The 17,731-nt window shown below is 34.8% G+C and overlaps 2 protein-coding genes across 8 annotated transcripts in view; one reads left to right on the top strand and one right to left on the bottom strand.

Moving 5' to 3' along the window:
* Nachra7 (nicotinic acetylcholine receptor alpha7 subunit) overlaps positions 1–10,279 on the top strand; it is a 195,488-nt gene extending 185,209 nt beyond the window's left edge. For all 6 annotated transcript variants that reach the window (XM_083104945.1, XM_083104949.1, XM_083104946.1 and 3 more), the window contains one exon: positions 203–10,279. In XM_083104945.1, the coding sequence (XP_082961071.1) occupies positions 203–370 (168 nt within the window). In that variant the 3' untranslated portion in view covers positions 371–10,279. The remainder of the gene's footprint in view (positions 1–202) is intronic.
* Positions 10,280–10,820: 541 nt separating this feature from the next.
* Nachrbeta1 (nicotinic acetylcholine receptor beta1) lies at positions 10,821–17,287 on the bottom strand. Of its 2 annotated transcripts, none has more exons than XM_083104951.1 (7): positions 16,940–17,287; positions 16,550–16,686; positions 16,173–16,327; positions 15,539–15,877; positions 14,990–15,367; positions 14,431–14,761; positions 10,821–14,284 (listed from the first exon to the last, which is right to left on the bottom strand). In XM_083104951.1, the coding sequence occupies exons 1-7, from the start codon at positions 16,995–16,997 to the stop codon at positions 14,120–14,122; spliced, it is 1,563 nt and encodes a 520-aa protein (XP_082961077.1). In that variant the 5' UTR covers positions 16,998–17,287; the 3' UTR covers positions 10,821–14,119. The 2 variants fall into 2 exon arrangements, with proteins under 2 accessions (XP_082961077.1, XP_082961078.1); XM_083104952.1 differs by lacking the exon at positions 16,940–17,287 and adding an exon at positions 16,795–16,917.
* Between the last annotated feature and the right edge of the window lie 444 nt (positions 17,288–17,731).

Genomic DNA, 17,731 nt, shown 5'->3' with positions numbered 1-17,731 from the left:
TACAAGAGTCTAACTCAATTTCTCTAAATTTTAAAGATTGTAATAATTTAAGATATCAATAATTTTATAGATCAAGCCCAAAATCTTTCAAAACTCTGAGCAGTTCGACGTTTCAAATATCTAAAGTTGGAAACAGAATTGTAAAAAGATGAATGCGAGCGGATCGTTGCATTCTCGACGAAAAAGCAATGTCTCGTTTCAGATAATAACGAATCAGCTAAAGGCCGAGGATGAGAACACGAAGATCACGAACGATTGGAAGTTCGCGGCGATGGTGATCGATAGGATGTGCCTAATCATTTTTACTCTGTTCACCATCATCGCTACCATCACCGTCCTGCTATCGGCGCCGCACATTATCGTCACGTGATTCAGAAAAGCCAGTCTGCCGCCGGTGGTTCCGGGGCTGACGAGGATCTCGCCGACGGGCATCTTCGCGCCAGCGAAGCACCCGCCCTTCCCGTTAACCGGATTCCGCCGGGTCGGCCACGAGGGTGCTCGCCTTCGGGTTCGCATGCCGCTTCGTTTCGGAGACCTGCGCGTTAGGAAGAAAGCAATACGGGGAGTAACTTCGTTTCTTTATGATATATATACTAATACCAGTAAAAATGAAAATAATAACGCTATCGATAATGAGAATAACGATAATAGTATTAATAATAATTACGTAATAATAACGGTAAAAAACTTTATCGTATAATTATCCCACGAGGACGCCTTAGCGAAACACGTTGACACACCGTTTTCAAGACAGCGCGAGCTCGCGCGCGCGCGCAAGAGCAAAGAGACACGTACACGGGGACACGCGGGAGAACGAGACACACGTACGCGAAGACATGTACATTGGTTTGTTACACGCATCCCTGAGAGCAGTCGAACAAGGTGCCCGAACGCCTTGTATAGCTGAAATGGTACATTTTCTCGAGCGAGAGATTAAACGATTATATAGTTCTGTACAGAATTCCATTACGTTTTCATCGAGGTAAAAACGTAATCGGTCGAATCGAGACGAGTCTGTCCTCCGCGACTACTACTTAGGGATGTATCACACATACACATATATACACATATGCACGTAACATCATACGAGCGACGATACGTATGGAAGCGTGATTTGCCAATGTGTTAAAAATACTCGGATGCAGCCCAAGGTTAATACGATGTAGAAATCTCCGAATGTACACAAGAATCAATTAGGATTAAAAGATCCTTGTAACAGTCCAAATGAATTTCGTAATATTATTACGAATCAATGTAAAGATTTAAATTCGAGTCTCTCGAAAAACTTCGAAAAAAGTAATAAATCCTAAATGATATACACGATTATATAAAATAAATAAGAAATATATAAATGGTAGTATGTTCAAAAATTGATATAAAGTCAAAGTTTTCAAATACTTGATTTCGAAATTCGCAAAAATATATAAGCAGCACACACAAATAAAATTCGGGGATTACTATATGCAAGTTGACATTGGTTCTCGTCTAAGACGAGATGCGAAGAGAAGCAATTTAAAATACGAGCGATGATCACCAATTATTTCGAGTTGTGTAGAAATAATGGCGATGAAAAGAAGCAGAAAAGAAAGCGAGAAAAAAAGATAAAAAAAAGGTAAACGAGACGAAGGAGAAAAAGGAATGGGCTTTAGAGGTAAAACGCACACGCATACACTCTCAGAATACACATGATGAACTGCCAAGGTGATTCAAATAATGCCAGTGAATTTTCTTATCCGTATCATTAGTATGTAAAAATCGACGACGACTTAATAAACGGGGGATTTGTACTACGATTTAAAAGCGGCGGTCATATAACATAAATACTCTCTCGGGGGAGACAGGAGAAAGAAGAGAGAGAAAAATCCGAAGGACACTGTGGAAGGATGCAGAAAGCGGGCGCGGGAGAAAAATGCGAAGGACGATTGTGTGGTTGTTCGATAATTTCCGCTTGAACTGATCTAGTGTTTCGAGCGCAACGCACTTTCTTTCCTTGATGTCCGCAACGCGTGCGAATTGTTTGTATCATTGATCTGCATCTTTATCGCACATTTAACGCTCATATATGATCTATATCTTGGATTAGAAATTTCATCAAAATATTAAATAAATTAATAGTTATATTTAACGTTAAACCTTGTATTTAGTTGAACGTTTCGAGAAAGAAACACAACTGTCGACTTGTTTAACAAATTGCTATTTTAAATTGAAAAAAACAAGGCAAATATATATTGTTGAATGTGCAGTGAAAAAGCAGATCGTTATCTCTCGCCTTACACGTAGGTAGAACACAGACTTACGCAGACACACACTTTCTAGAGTACACGGTAAATAGAAACTCATGTACCTTTTTGTCTGACGTGCATCAATCTTTCTCTTTCCCATAAGAATTCCATTACGCGGATCATTATCGCGGAAACAATGTACCTTCTTTCTGACATCGAAAAACCGTTTAAGAACGCAAAAGTTGAAAACGTGGAACTTTTATTTCTCTTATATTAGAGAAGAAATGTGATTTCAACGTTCCTTGTTTTGTTACCGCATCTTCAGGAAGACCGCAGCGCGCTTCCGTTGATAAACATTAAGCATCGCGCGATTGCGAAAAAATTGAAAAACTGTTCTATACAGATAGATATCAGCATCGCAACGTGAAATATTAAGATTAATGTGTGTCGCTTTGCGACAAATATTTCTTTCATCCGCAAACAATAGAGGGACATGACTTTACTTTTAAGTGCGTTCACAAAAAATTAACACGCATCACGTTCTCTATTAATTCACAAGCCGCTCGAGAGTTGTGGTAGAAAATCGCGGAAGCGACGAAGTCGATTAGTCACGATTAGTCAGGAAAAGGAAGAAGCAACGTGGGATGGCGATAAAGAAAGGAAGTTGCTCTTGTTGGATAGACACGTAGGCGGACGCCGTCTCGACGAGACATCGGGGAGACGAACTCAAATCGTAATGTACATTTTTCAGCTATCGGCACTGGATACGCGACAACCAATCACGTTATCTTTTAAATATGTACTATTAAAGGTTATTAAAGTAATGAACGTTGTTGATCATGTTGCGTTGCGGGCAGGATTACGCATAGAAGTACGATAAAAACTATAAAACGGTGTGTTTTGATCTTTAGCGCGCGAACGATTAAAAAATAAATGATATAAACAGAATAACGTCGAATTGTATTAACACTCGTAAGGAAGGTAGAGAGTACATTACATTACGTAGACGAGAGAAACGCGGTTAATCACTATAAGTTTATCACTATAATCACTAGTTAACAAGAAATTAAAGAAATAATTCGCCAAAAAAAAATGCATAGAGAGTTCGAGACATCGACATGTACATTTTAATGCCGGAAAAGTTCTTTATGCGATAAAAATTAACATGCGCGGCTTTAATATCAGTTTTTTATTAACTTGATAATATAACACAAATTAGATTAAGTTGCTCAAATATTACGATTAAAAAATATTTATTAATTAAATAGAAAGACATTTACTTTTATTTAAGCTACACAATTGTAAGCATGTTGTTTTTAAGAAAGGATGTAAAATAGATTCTCGATGCTCTGATAATTTTTATCGCAAGGAAAATGTCCGGCCCCATCGTTCCTTTTTACGTGCGTTTGCTGTAGTTCAAGTTGGTGGAAAGGTGATTAATAATGCCGATTTATTGCAATTAAGAGTAGGAGGATGCGCCATCAATTTTTACAAGATAGGAAGATGTGGCTAAACTTCATGTCCCGTTCTGTCTAGTTACTTCTTTCTTTAAAATGACGATTATCTTTAAGATCGCAACACAAAGGCTGTTTCTTATTACATGTAATCAATTTTTTTATATTTATTATCAGTAAGATGTGTGTGCGTTCTTAAAATATTGCCACATTGTTTCAAGTCACTCAGTACATTAAAGATGAGTAATCTCATTGCTATCGCAAAAGTCGAAAGTAGGGCTTCCTAATTAATGAAGCCTTCGCTTGTTCGCTCTAAAACCGCGAGTATAATCGCAATTGTTATACGCAAAAAAATAATACGCGTATCAGACCGAGATTAATTATACTGGCATTGCGATAAATTGTGTCGCAAGTGTAAAATTAATCTAGAAGCAGCGATATATATATGGATTACGAGTCCTAGAACATTACGGGTATCAAAAAGTCGTGTTAGCGAAGCAAACGCGTGATTTTAATGTATAATCAAGATTTAACGATTAGATAGTAAAAAAAAAAGAAAATAATACGTTTTACCACGGTACGCGATACTGTACGACGATACTTGTCCTATAATTATACTTGTAAATGTGTATTATCACATATCGTAATGAGATTTACGTCGAAGACAGAAAATTGCTCACTGTAATTCGTCGCTAACGACTGCTGATTTATTTTCCTATAAATTAATAAGCGCACCGCGAGCGACGGTAGAAACAACCGTTTTTTCCCTTTACGCGGAAGTAGCTAGAAAATTTTGACGATAAAAAATATAGGTAAAAACGAAACAACGCGAGATTTCCCGGTAATGGTGCAACTTTGTATCAAGGAAGGATAAGGTTTTGAATCTACAATGCACAATAACGAATAACGGAGATTAAAATCGAAGCTATGGCTAAGTTAAATAAAACCGATACGATATGCCAGATTCTGAAAACCTTTCTTCACACCGTGATGCATAGTTATTCAGTTTTATGGCATATAAAATTCGAACCGCATACGATTACATTGTTATACAATTTAATGGGCTTCTTCCCGCGATTTCCGCGACGAGGAGTCGAAAGAAGAACTATTGCCGATGATCTTTCTTGCTGAAAGAGATTCTCGGGAATCAGCAAATTCCCGAACATCGCAAATTCGCATAAAAGTGGATTTTAAATTCAGGCGGAACGTGACACATTTCGCGCGAAAAGTTTCCACCTCCTTGAACTCGATATAGACAGTTTTCCGAAGATAACGCAGCAAACGTACTCAGGCATGGTGTGATTCGCCTACGTCTTGGTAGGCGAGAATAATGGACGGTCATAAGTCTGAAAAATTTATTATTTATTTGATGAGCTAGATTAAAAAGATATTAATCGTATGATTTATTATTATTAGTTTATTTTAAGCTTTTATAAGTAAAAAGTAAAACTTCAATTTCGAAAGTTTTAATTAGCTTTTATGATGTCATGTCATATTTGATAAATTAAATATATACATATATTGCTATGTGTTTTTAAATAAATAATTACATGGCGAAATTAATTCTTCGTACGCATATTTAATGCTTGTTTAATTTAATGTAATGTATTTTAACTTTAATTCTCTTCGATTCTATTAGAGTTAAAAAAGTAATATTTCTTCATAACTTTCTTTTTCTTGGAGAAAGATGAGAACTCCTATATAAAATGTTTCAATTATTTTTAAACTTGTGTAACTGTTTTTTGTTAAATTAAATTGTAAAAGTTAAACGAGAGCGGTAAATAAGGAAATTTCCGTACAAATTGATCATTTTAAGTAAACGACTGAATAAGAGATGACTGATTAAAAGAAAAGAGGGTAGAGTATGAGAAAAGATGAATAAGATAAGCGGCATTAACGTGACTTGCGCCTTTAAAATTGACAACTCAGCTTAATACGCGCGGGGCTGTTATATATAAACTGTAATCTTGTAAAAAAAAAGAATATTAATAATGATAACGCGTTAGTGCTAACGATTAACGATAACGATAAATAATAATATTATTACTATTATTAATAATAACAATAATAATATTAAAACGTATTAGCTATGAGACTCTTCGCCTGTACGAAATGTTGAAATCTCCTTTCTACAACGTTAATGTACGATTAAGTCGATTTCCGCGAATCGAATCGTTCCCGATTAATGAGTAGTTGCGGCGGACAGAAAGATGGATAAAAAAAAAAGAAATTGAATAAATATGTGAGTTAACTAAACAAAGGTTAATAGACTCATAGGATATTGTAGTAGCGCAGATATACAGGGTGATGCGAGAAAAAAGAAAATCCGGCAGTGCGACGTGAGCGATTTTTTGAACGTCTCGTCCATCGATCGACATGAAAGGCAAGGAATAATCGGAATAAAATCGAAAGCAAATCAGAAAACGTACCAAATATATATTAGGAATCGTTATTACTTTTAAAATTAATAATCCAATTCCGAAATTACGGCGAGCTTCGTTTCATCGAGCCGACATGACGCTCCCGTCGTGACGTGGAAATTAACCCGTTATACCCAAAAGTGTAAATTTTGCTTCAATTTAGAATAAAAAATCTATATAAATACACAATACTCTCTGTATTTTTTTTTTATTACGGGTTATAACGAGTTAAATCATACGCGAGTTTCGTAGCACTTCTTCTCACTTGACTCCTATATTAATTACTCGAGCGTTTTAAAGACTTACCTAAGGACTTATTACGATAGAGATAATTACGATTGCTCATCGATTATGCCTGTCGTTTAAGTGTCAAGACAATCCCCCGATGACTCCAAGCGGCTGACGACGAAAACTATACTTCTCGATATATATATAATACTACCTCTAATTAACACGAGAGATTAATTCGACGGACGCATTATCTGTCGTGTGTAATTTATTGTAAGGTCTATTATACTATAGCATGCCAAAGTCTTCCGCCATTAGTCGCCTAGTATAGCTGAAGAGTTTTCTCGGTTGCGAAACTCTCGCGAGATCATCACCGTAAATCGCGCTCGCGTGAACTGATCCCGTTTGCACTAATGTCATTCAAGGGGATAATTAAGATTCTGAAGAACGCTCGCGAAAGTCGTTGCAACTGCTCGTTCAGCTATTCAGCGTTAGTAGCTCGCTGTGATGTAAGTAGTCGAAGCTCTAGCGACAAATTTTACGCTCGTAGATCTAACATTGAAACTAGCCGCACGACGGGAAGCGAAAGGCGATGAAATGAGACGAAACTACCAGGATTTTCCTTGTCCGGATATTTAGAATAATCGATCGTATAATTTTATCCTACGAGTAAACGCATGCATTTGCATTTATGCATTTTACATGAATATGTCAGAATCGCGATCGTAACTTTCCCAACGCGAAACGCAGATCAAATTTGATCGGATAAATCTTGCGTGCGTAGACAAAAGAAATTAAAATAAAATTATATATTGGCTCACGTAATCAATCTTTGAAATTTTAAACCTCGATGTACTTCATGATTTACTTGATCTTGCGATAATGATAGGATCAATCGTAATATTTTTCAAATATGCGAAGCTTTGCTGATTTTGGAGACAGTGTGAATTTTTCATAATAAATAATTCACACGCATGCTTTCGACAAAGGAGGAACTAGAAGCGATATTAGCAAAGATAATTTTTATTAATCTGTATCACAGAGAACGAAATGTCAAAGTTGCCGAAGAAAATAGAAACACGCAGTCACGTTACTACTTTTTAAATACTATGTCTTTGGAAAGAAGCCATATACTTTGGATTGGTGGAGACGTTCGGAAGATCGATGATCCCTTGCCTGTTCTTTTATTAGACCGCTCTTTATATACACACATACACATGTATTATATATTATACATACGCGACAGAGATTTAATTATATCGACGACACGTAGCGTGTAAATCGTTGCTCGCGCTCAGCCCCGTTGTTAAATTAAGCGAAACGAGATATCGTCCGCGTAGGATTTCGCTGCTCGTTATGAATCGCGTCGTTCTGCTCACCGTCGATCATAATATGAAATCCTTGAAGAAAATCTCTCTGTAAAAAATAATTTGATAAGACGAAGAAGACAACAATTATGCTATAGTATATTAAAAGCCAGAAATTAAAAATGTTACATAATTACAATCATAAATATTTTGCAAAAGTCTTAAGAAAATGTTACGAACATCAAGCTGCGCAACAAGCAAGAGATTTTCGAATTGGATGAAAGACTTAACGATCGACTCTAAAAAGAATTCTTTCGATACTCTTTCGAGTGTAAAGAAAAAAAAGTTTACGCGTCCAATCTCGAGTTATATCGTTGTTGGAGAACGATTGTACGGAGAGATGAAGGATGTTTCTGCTATAAAAAAAAACTGCGCTACCATATTTACGTTTGATGACTTGTGGAGCTATCACGACAGAATTGGAAAAGCAAAACGACGCTTTTCGTGCCATCATACGCAGCAACGCAAGATTTCGAGTGTCACGTTATCGTGGAATCGTTTTGCCGGCGCGATTCGGGGCAAGATTTTGTGTGTAAATTCCACTGTGCCATTGTTTGTACAGAGTTACAATGATTAATTGTCCGGATTAATCGATCGATTAGCGCGAACGAGCGAGCGAAAGCGCGGAAACCAGGAAAAGAGGAGAAATATTTAAGATAGGCTCGTGCGCGTATCTTTTTTCACGACGATGGCGAGTTAATTAATTAGATTAACTGATTAGGTGAAGCGTAAGTTCAAGTGCCAAATTTGTAGCTAATCCTTAAAGCGTAAACGAGCGCACTGCGGAGCGAACGTGTTACGCGATAGGGCTGAATAGGAATGTAATTAACGTGAGAAAGATCAAAGGCGGCGCGGAAATCGCGTGTAATTAGGATCGATTGTGAATTAATCCGTTACGAGAGGATCGGGGAGAGTCTGCGAAATTACTCCGCGTAATTTGTTACAAATCTGTATAGAAAAATGTCCCGTCGATTTATTTCGCATTCAATTTAATAACATGTACTCTGGAAACAAAATTAAATAATTGTAATGATAATAATTCTCTATATCAATGATATAATTTTCTATATCAAGCTTAAATTTGACTTCAGTAAAAAAAAGATATTGATTATATCTTTATATGTTAAAATGAATTACATATAACATTCTCTTCGATTAGATGAACAACAACAAATATAAGAACAAAATATAATAACAAAAATATTAATTTCGTCTAGCTTTATCTTAAATTTCTTATGTCAAACGCAGAATGTTAGTGTCAAGTAATTCTCGAATTTATTGCACTGAGATGAGAGTGGGAGGACAAATTCCTGAGTTAGATTCGAACGAATATACATATTTTGCGTCAGAATTCCGCAGTAAAAGAAAGACGCACAGAAAATGTCTTTATAAAAAGAAAAAACAGATAAGAGAGATAAACACGTCACAGCCAAATGAATTTAAAAGTGAATTTTTACACAAGTGAAACTCAGTTATTTCCAGGCAATACTCGTTTCCTTCCGTACTGGATCCTCGTTCGGCTAATTTACCACGCGCGATTTCATAAGAAGCTGCATTATCTTATAAAAAAAAATATATATATATATACATATATAAAAGTATTCGCGCTGGATGATTAGCGAAATAGCGAGGAAGAAAAGTAATCATCAAAAATTACCGCAAGAGAAATAATGATAATGATAACAAACAAAATAAATAAAAGCGAAACTATTAAAAAAAATCACATGTACCACTAAACATAAACTATATATATATTTAAACTATTGAATGCTAAAGTCATATTCGTAATAATGAATAAAAAGAAATGATTAATAATCGATTAACTGAATATTAAAAGCTAGCCTGTAATCAATAGCGACGTAGTTATACTCTGACAGTAATTATAGGGGTGATTCAGAGATAGTCTATTAGCAGTTAGGGTCGAACTTTATCGAGATCACTTTCTCTCTAAACTAACGATGAAGAAAGAAGGAGTTATACCTAATTATCTCTCAATGCTAACCTATTGAATTTAACAGAAACGTAAAAGCCGCGCTGATGCGATTTCAGAAGACCGATTATATATAGAACGCGATCTAACTCTCTTCGTTATCTACCTACACCTATATCTCTTTATTCCCTATGTACTTTAAAAGAAGAAAAGGTATCGTCACACGTATTGTCCACCGTTACAATCAATCGTTAAGATCGACAATGGTGTGCATTATTGATTGCCATCGAGAATACGAATGGGAGGATAGAGAAGACGCGAGAATGTATGAAAAGAGTTACTATATTTCCGTAGACCCTGGTGGGAACGATGCAATTGAACTGAACTCACCCGATCTCACTTGACTTTTAATTATGCCTCTGAACAACAGCCTGGTCCGATAATAGTAAATCCATACCACGGAGGAGATATAAGAGAGCGTGAATAAAAATTTGTTATATTTCTACGCTGGGCTCCTTTTCGAGGCAACGTTGATCGATATGAGAATCCCTGTTAACTGGTGAGCACTGTAATCGCCGCATTGTAATATTATTAACATTATTACGTTATTATGAAATTGTTGAAATAAATGAAATGAAAATAAACGTCTTCCATTCTCTCCTCTTTTCAGTTTCTTTCGGCCATGCAAAAGCGTCTCACTTATCATGATGGATTCTCATTGGTAATTCGGGAAAGCAATATTATTTTTTTTGTTTTATTTATATTTATATATATATGAAGTGTTATCTTTAAATCATGTATCAGTCAAGACACGTGAAGGTATGAAATTTGATGATTTTATTGATGTGTTATTTCATTATAAAAAGGACTACTTAGCTATTTTACGCGTTAAAGTTCTCTTTTACCTACCAACATACAGTAATGAACGAATATATAGTCACTATTATTTATCATGCATAATAAAGTACAAACTTGGTAGGTCAACAATAACGGTTTCTTGTTTCATGCGCAGAAGTAAATTATAAAATATTATATTCGCTAATGCGGTAATCATTCTTGTCGCAGTAGATAGATAACGCATATACACCGGCTGAAATGTATACTTTTTTACTGTCATTGTTTATATTAAATCGCGCTTAATAAATTAGATAAAACCCATCGACATAAAAAAGCTAAAATAAAACAAAATACACAATATGTCTGGTCTCTAAAAACTTTAATTATTGTATTTTTCTGGAGGAAGACACGTCATACGCTATCAGTAATCAACGCATTGTAAGAGAGATAAATTATTCTAGTTATATCCATTATGAACATACAATAATTTTTTCAATGAATTATTGCGACATAATATTGCTCATAAAAGTAAAATTTGTACATAAAATAAATTATTATTAACTTACCATAATCGAGAAAAAGATTTATATTATAAATTTTGGAAATTATATAAAGCTGTATTCCCCTCTTCCCCTTCGTACAATTTGCTAAAATTGACATAAAGAGTTATAATCAAAGATATTCTTTCGTTAAAGATTCCGCATCAAGTATTGCTACATCATTATCAAGCGTCTTTGGGTAAGAAACTTATTTTGCTACTTGCTTGAACAAACGTAACGATTAATTTACATAGTAACAGACATAAATACTTTTGAAAACCCATTACAACAGCTACAACATTATTATTCATCAAATAGAATAAAATATTTATGTACGTATAATAACTACTTATCATATTAAAAAATTCTGTGAGACTGATCAATTGACAATTGAAAATCTCGATATAATCGAATAAATCGTCACATATGAATTTTGCTATAAATGTAAAATCCATAGAATTTATAAATACTAAATTTGCAAATATCTATATGTTGAGAGATACGATAAAAAATGACGACTACATAAAATTATAGAATAATATGAAGAGATTACATTTTTTTCGTTCGTTTCGCTACTTGCATAAGAATCCTCATTAATCAACAATCGATTGCAACTTTTTCTCTCAGAGAACACATGACCGTTTGACAGCCTCTCTGTACAATGTACGCAATATAATACGATAAGCATGATTATGATGTTCTATTAACGCACGATAATTCTACGTTCTTATGACGATGAACGTGGAATTTGCGTTTTTTTCTAATATGCGCATTTATAGTTATTAGCGCAAATACATTGGCTCATTCCGCATTTAACTAAACATATTTGTCTAGACAACTAAACGTTATCTATTTTTGCTTTGTTTACTTATTTCGTATATTGAGACGAAACTTTCTATTAAATTCTATCACATAGCATACAAGTTAATTGCGATAATGAAAGCTATCCACCACATATTTTTATGATTGTAAAATAACAATATAATAAAATTTGTGGAAATATCTAAACATGAAGAAAAATTTAAACAATAGAAAAGCATCGTATCTATATGTATATATTCTATACAATGTATTCAGTAATAATTATTCAGATAACGATAAATATGTGGTATGAGTCATTTTATTTTTAATCTTTGGAAGGCCAACTTCAGAGTCAAAACACATTCTGAAAGTAATTTATAATTTCTATTTAAATAATTTCGATAAAAATGCAAGTGATTTCATAATTAAATAAATTTGTTTTATCATTCCAATGAACGAAATTTATTTATTTATTTAATTATACCTTGACTGGTATTGGTCTTCCAATGCTAAACTCATCGTATTTAGATACGAGAAAAAATCTCTTCATAATTTATATTAATTTAATTTACAATCTTTCATGCTCGCATGAAATTTGTCACTAGAAACTCGTCGATGCGAATATTCGATGAGCATGAGTTGAAATCGTCGCAATTCTATCAATACGTATAATCAACACGATACGACGATGAGTATCAAACGCGAGCTCAGCTAAATTACAATGTGGCAACGATAATTTGCACGATTATTATCAAAATTATTTCAAATCTATATCTAAGCCATCGTCGCAAAATTGATTTCGCATATCTATCCGCACGTAGATGCGCATTGTTAAAAACGTTTCGACCTTATTTTACAAGGAAATTTTTAACTTTGATATTTGAGACTTTGATCGATACTGGTCGAAACTGATCGCCAAAATTGCGATCAAGAAATCAGATAAAGGACCGTTTTCTCATCATACACTTAACACTAAAGTTGTTAACGTACATATTATTATGTACGTACGTTAAACATGCATACTTTTGGCAACTCAGATTCAAAAACAAAAAATATACATTTAATGATAGATTCATTAATAAATGATGAAACTACGGTCCTAGGAAAATGCGCGACAATTTTACATAACTACATAATTTTTAATGTTAAACGTGAATTCCTTGTAAGTTTGAATTATTTTATAATATAAATAATATTTTTCGTTATATATTTGCTAACTTACCAGACTATTGGATTATTTGTATTCTAATTAAGAGATATCGATATAGTTGACTAAACATGTGTTTGTGCGTACCATCGTTATATTAATATATTATAATAATCTTGCCAAAGTTCGATTAATTAATTCCACATTTTTTTCTAATTACGGACCCTATATTACATAAGCGGATTTCATCGTTTAACATTAAGTCTATTACATTTGATAGTTACATTTGGAGGAGCAAACATGATATTTCCAATGAGATATCTATACAATTTTATAATCAATATATAAACAGATAAAACTATTTGTGTTTTCACATTCTAACAAAATATATCCCTTAAATAATTAAAAGTCAAATTCTTTTTAACAAAAATTTATGCAATATATTAACAAAGATAATTTACGCTATATATACTTTTTCTTTTTCTTAAAACAAAGTCTCTAAATTTTTTTAAGCAATGGATTCTTAATTTAAGGACCATAAATATAAATTTCTCTTTTTTTGGTTATACATATGATATTATTTCGAAACAATTAAAAAAATTAGCAAGTGATCTCTTATAATATATAATGTGCTCAAGAATTTTGGAAATATCTATTTACTCCGATAAAATGAAAGACGAGAACCATTCGATGTTTGCTTCGCAAACCCTTCGTCTAAGCACATCGCGATAGAGCTATCGGAAGTTAATGGCATTGGGGAAGACAACAATCGCAGAGGCAGCCTGGATTAATGCTAGTGGAATTATTATCTAAATAATGTATGCCATTTCGATCGTCCGAACTTTGTAACTAAGAACATTTGCGAATAAAAAGATTTTACTAATCTTGAATAAAAAAGAAATATACATACACACAATGGCAGCAGATTGAGTTGAAACTTTCATTAAATAAATTTGTACTTTGCATAAGATTTGATAGAAATCTGTATAAAAAATAATTACTTGTGTGATTTGAATAACTGCTTTTGAGCTGTAAGCGTTATACGTTTACAACTGACATGACAAGATCATTCACATGACGTTGTACAAAATCGATTTTGAAGAGGACGAAATGAGAACGGTCGGTAACGATGGCACATTATTTGTAATTGCGATTCGTTAAGACAAATCAGATTTTATTTTCCGCGATAAATTTCTATGATACGATCCTGATCCACGTACTCGAAAATGTGAGGCGCGTCCATTAGGATCCCGACGGTACCCGCGGTCGTCACTATAAAGAAGATATAAAGTTGCAGTCGATCGATCACCATTGCAACGTATTTCCAGTCCTCCCTTGTCTATAAAAGAATGACGTCGGAGAAAAGGAAGATTTAGTAAAAGGAAATGTTAGTTACATAAATCTAAGGGTTCTTTCATTTCATGCATAAGACGTATAACCAACTTTCTCCCAGTGTTTATTGAGAAAGATGAGAAAGATTCTCACCTGTATATACAAGTCCTCGTTCCTGAGATGCTCCGCTATAAACTCCACGGCCTCGGTGGCCTTGCTGGCTTCCGGGCTGAGCAACACGGAATCCGAACTCTCGGATCCTCTTCTATCGCCCATGCCCTCCCCTCCCCCAGCACCGCTGGAGCTGCTCGTGGTGTGGTGCACCTTACGATTGATCTTACAATTCGGATGATGCAGATCGGATAGCTCCATTACTTCCATCTTTGACTTGGCCAAAGAGGCTGGCAGGTGTTTCGGCACCTCGGTCGGGCTCCCCGAATATGTGGAAGCTGGCAGTGTTACATTCGGTATCTCCATCATCCATCTGACAAAGAAATATCCATTTATTGGAACAGTGATGTAGCGTTGCATTGAAAAATGTATCACATGTTTAATTAATTAAATTTGTATCACATATATCTCTATGACATTTATGTCTAGTTGAATTAACTTTTTTTATTAATAATTATTAATTTTATATTTTTAGTTAACAAGAAAATCTTTAATTATATATTCTTTGTTAATAATATATTTCTTAAAAATAATCTCTTACCTCAATCGCGTTTTCTTTGGCCGCCTCATAAATAGAATTGTTGGCAGATATTTAAGAAAGATCTTGCGTATGAGCTGAGGCATTCTGTGAGTCCTCGGTCCACGAAAGTTCCAATTGATGATGATAACAGTTACTAAGATACTGACAGTATTCATGATGAAAGTGAAGAGCAGATATTTAGCTATTAATGGCAGCACAAGAGAGGTAGGCGGCAGAATTTTGCTGACTAACAGAAGAAACACGACCAGAGATAGAAGAATGCTGATACCTAAAGTGACTTTCTCGCCGGCTTCCGCAGGAAGATAGAAAACGAGAACGCAGAGGAAAGAGATCAGAACTGTTGGCAGTATCAAGTTGACTGTGTAGAAGAGAGTCTTCCTGCAGAAATAATATAAATATTTTAGGATTTGATAAGATATGTGTGTGGCTAATATTTTTTTTCTTAAAGTCTTGAATTATAATTATAATGACGCAAAATATTACATCAATTTGTACACAGAAGTTGAAGCAATATTGAAGACGAAACTGATAAAATTCGAAACTATGTACCTGCGAATAATTATGTAGAAAGTGATGTCCGTTTCCGTGGGAAAATCACCCTGATAAGTGTTAAGATACGCCGGGACGCTGATGATGTCCCATGTGCCGCTTTTCCAATAATCGGACAGGTCAACGAAGTTTTTATCGTTGTAGAGCGCGAGAGAGACTTGATCGCCGTTGAAGGTCCACGAGCCGAATTTCATGATGCATGTCTGCTGATCGAAGGGGAAATACGTGACATCGATTGTGCACGAGCTTTGATAGATCGCTGGCGGCACCCAGAGTACCTCGCCGTTCGGATATATTAATACGTTACTCTTGTAACGAACCTCATAGTTGCCATCAGCACTGTAAACAAAGTAAATGTAATTTTAGTATAAATATGTAATCAATTAAAAGAACAAATTTTATTTTACACTAGCAGCTAAATCACATTTTAATTATTTCACTGTCAAAATGTCTCCTGACGAACAAGTGCAAACATTGTTCTTACTTACTAATTCGTTTTAGTTTAAAATAATTGAATTTTTTTTAATAATTTATTTTAGACATATGTACATCAATATTGATACATCTCGATTCGAATAAAAAAAATGATTAATATGTAAATTTCTAATGAAACATGCAAGTAAGTTTTTCATACTTATTGAATAATACTATGTCCGGTTTCCACACTTTGTCGGGTGGTAATCTCAGGACACCGATTCCGCCGTAATCTGCTTCGTCCCATTGCAATTGATAATCCATCCATACGAATCTCAACCATACGTTCGATTTCATAATCTGGTTCTTTTCATTCTAAAAAATTTCAAAAATCTATGTAAAAATTTTGAAGATTTTTTGAGATAACAATAATTTTATACAATTATTTATATAATTTAATTTTTTTGTAAAAGGTATAATTAATATTATTTTGTAAAAAGTATAATTAATATTATTTTGTGAAAAATATAATTAATATTAATTAATATCATCAATATTTCAATTGCGCGAAAAAGAAGGGGAGCAAGAGAATCTCACCACATTGATCAATTGCACGAAGGCGAGGCCGAACCTCACGTGTACCTTTTCCGTCATATTTTGCACTGGTCGGATGAGTTTATTGTACCCTCTGAACAAATCTCGCACCAGTCTCTCCTCATCTTCGGAGCACAGACCTGCAAGTAAAGCGATTACCGCAATTAACGAAATTGATCGAGATTCGACGAATAAAGCTGTGAATCGCGCGAAAAAATTCGTATAAAATTAAAAACTCGCACGCTGACTTTATTTTCGCCGCCTCGCACTTCACTGCTTTCGTTCTCTCGTCGTGTCAGAAAGTTTACACATCCAAGCATCCCTGCACTTTTCTTAAAGCACGCGAGCTTTTCCTCAAGTTTCAATTCGTCACTCCGGAAATGGCACACTTACCGACGCACAGAATCGCCGAGATCAGAAATAGCCGCGCGAGACGCAGGCAGAAATACATTTTGGGCGGGTTCGTTGTGGGGTTGATTGTGGTCCCACCCGAACGCGCCGCGAGGACAGTCGCCACCGCCGCCACCGCCGCCGCCACGGATCAATATAGAAGCGCAGACGCTGGCCAATAATTGCATTTCCTTCCTTGCAACCCGACACACCGAAGCCACCCTCGACGGGCGATTGCGACTCTCGTCATCGCGCACTTTCTCACAATCTCTGGAGATTCATTGCCCAAGACCACTGCCGAAACTGCCGTGACTTTATTCGGCGAAAAGGGATGTCACCAGGGGGACGCGACGAAACACCATCGACTATAGCGAAATTTTCAATTCGCCGGAATAAATCGTGCTATTTGAGGGGTTGGCAACTAAGGGTTGTTGGCCGTCCTTGATGCAGATACACTGCTTTACCGAGGGATTTTGGACAAGCCGCGGAAGATGGAATTGCATAGAGGGGAATAAACGAATCCGGTATAAATTTTTTTGAATCGCTATTAAATAGAACTTCCACATAAAAATAACCAAATAAAAATAAAAAAAAAATAATAAAAATCCTTTGGATTTATTATATACAATTGTATATTATACAACATAGTTTTATATATTCGTTTTATATATGTATAATTATTATTATATAATTATTATTATATTTAATTATATTTTCTAATATTTATTTTAATATTTTTCTTATATCATTTGTAACATTTCAAGAATGAAAATAATTAAAGCATATATCGATAAC

Source organism: Camponotus vicinus, unplaced genomic scaffold (genome assembly GCF_025532165.1).
Source record: "Camponotus vicinus isolate PSW18456_S1 unplaced genomic scaffold, iyCamVici1.0 SCAF_7, whole genome shotgun sequence".
NCBI classification, from domain to species: domain Eukaryota; kingdom Metazoa; phylum Arthropoda; class Insecta; order Hymenoptera; family Formicidae; genus Camponotus; species Camponotus vicinus.
Note: the sequence above shows the minus strand (reverse complement) of the source record. Positions and strands in the feature narration are given on the sequence as shown.

Excerpts from the sequence above, each read along its gene's own strand:
- Nachrbeta1 (XM_083104951.1), bottom strand. The coding sequence starts at position 16,997 with ATGTATTTCTGCCTGCGTCTCGCGCGGCTATTTCTGATCTCGGCGATT. Across the intron at positions 16,328-16,549 it reads TCGTGCAATTGATCAATGTG|AATGAAAAGAACCAGATTAT; the intron begins GTGAGATTCTCT and ends GAAATTTTTTAG. Across the intron at positions 15,368-15,538 it reads TTCTACATAATTATTCGCAG|GAAGACTCTCTTCTACACAG; the intron begins GTACATAGTTTC and ends TTATTTCTGCAG.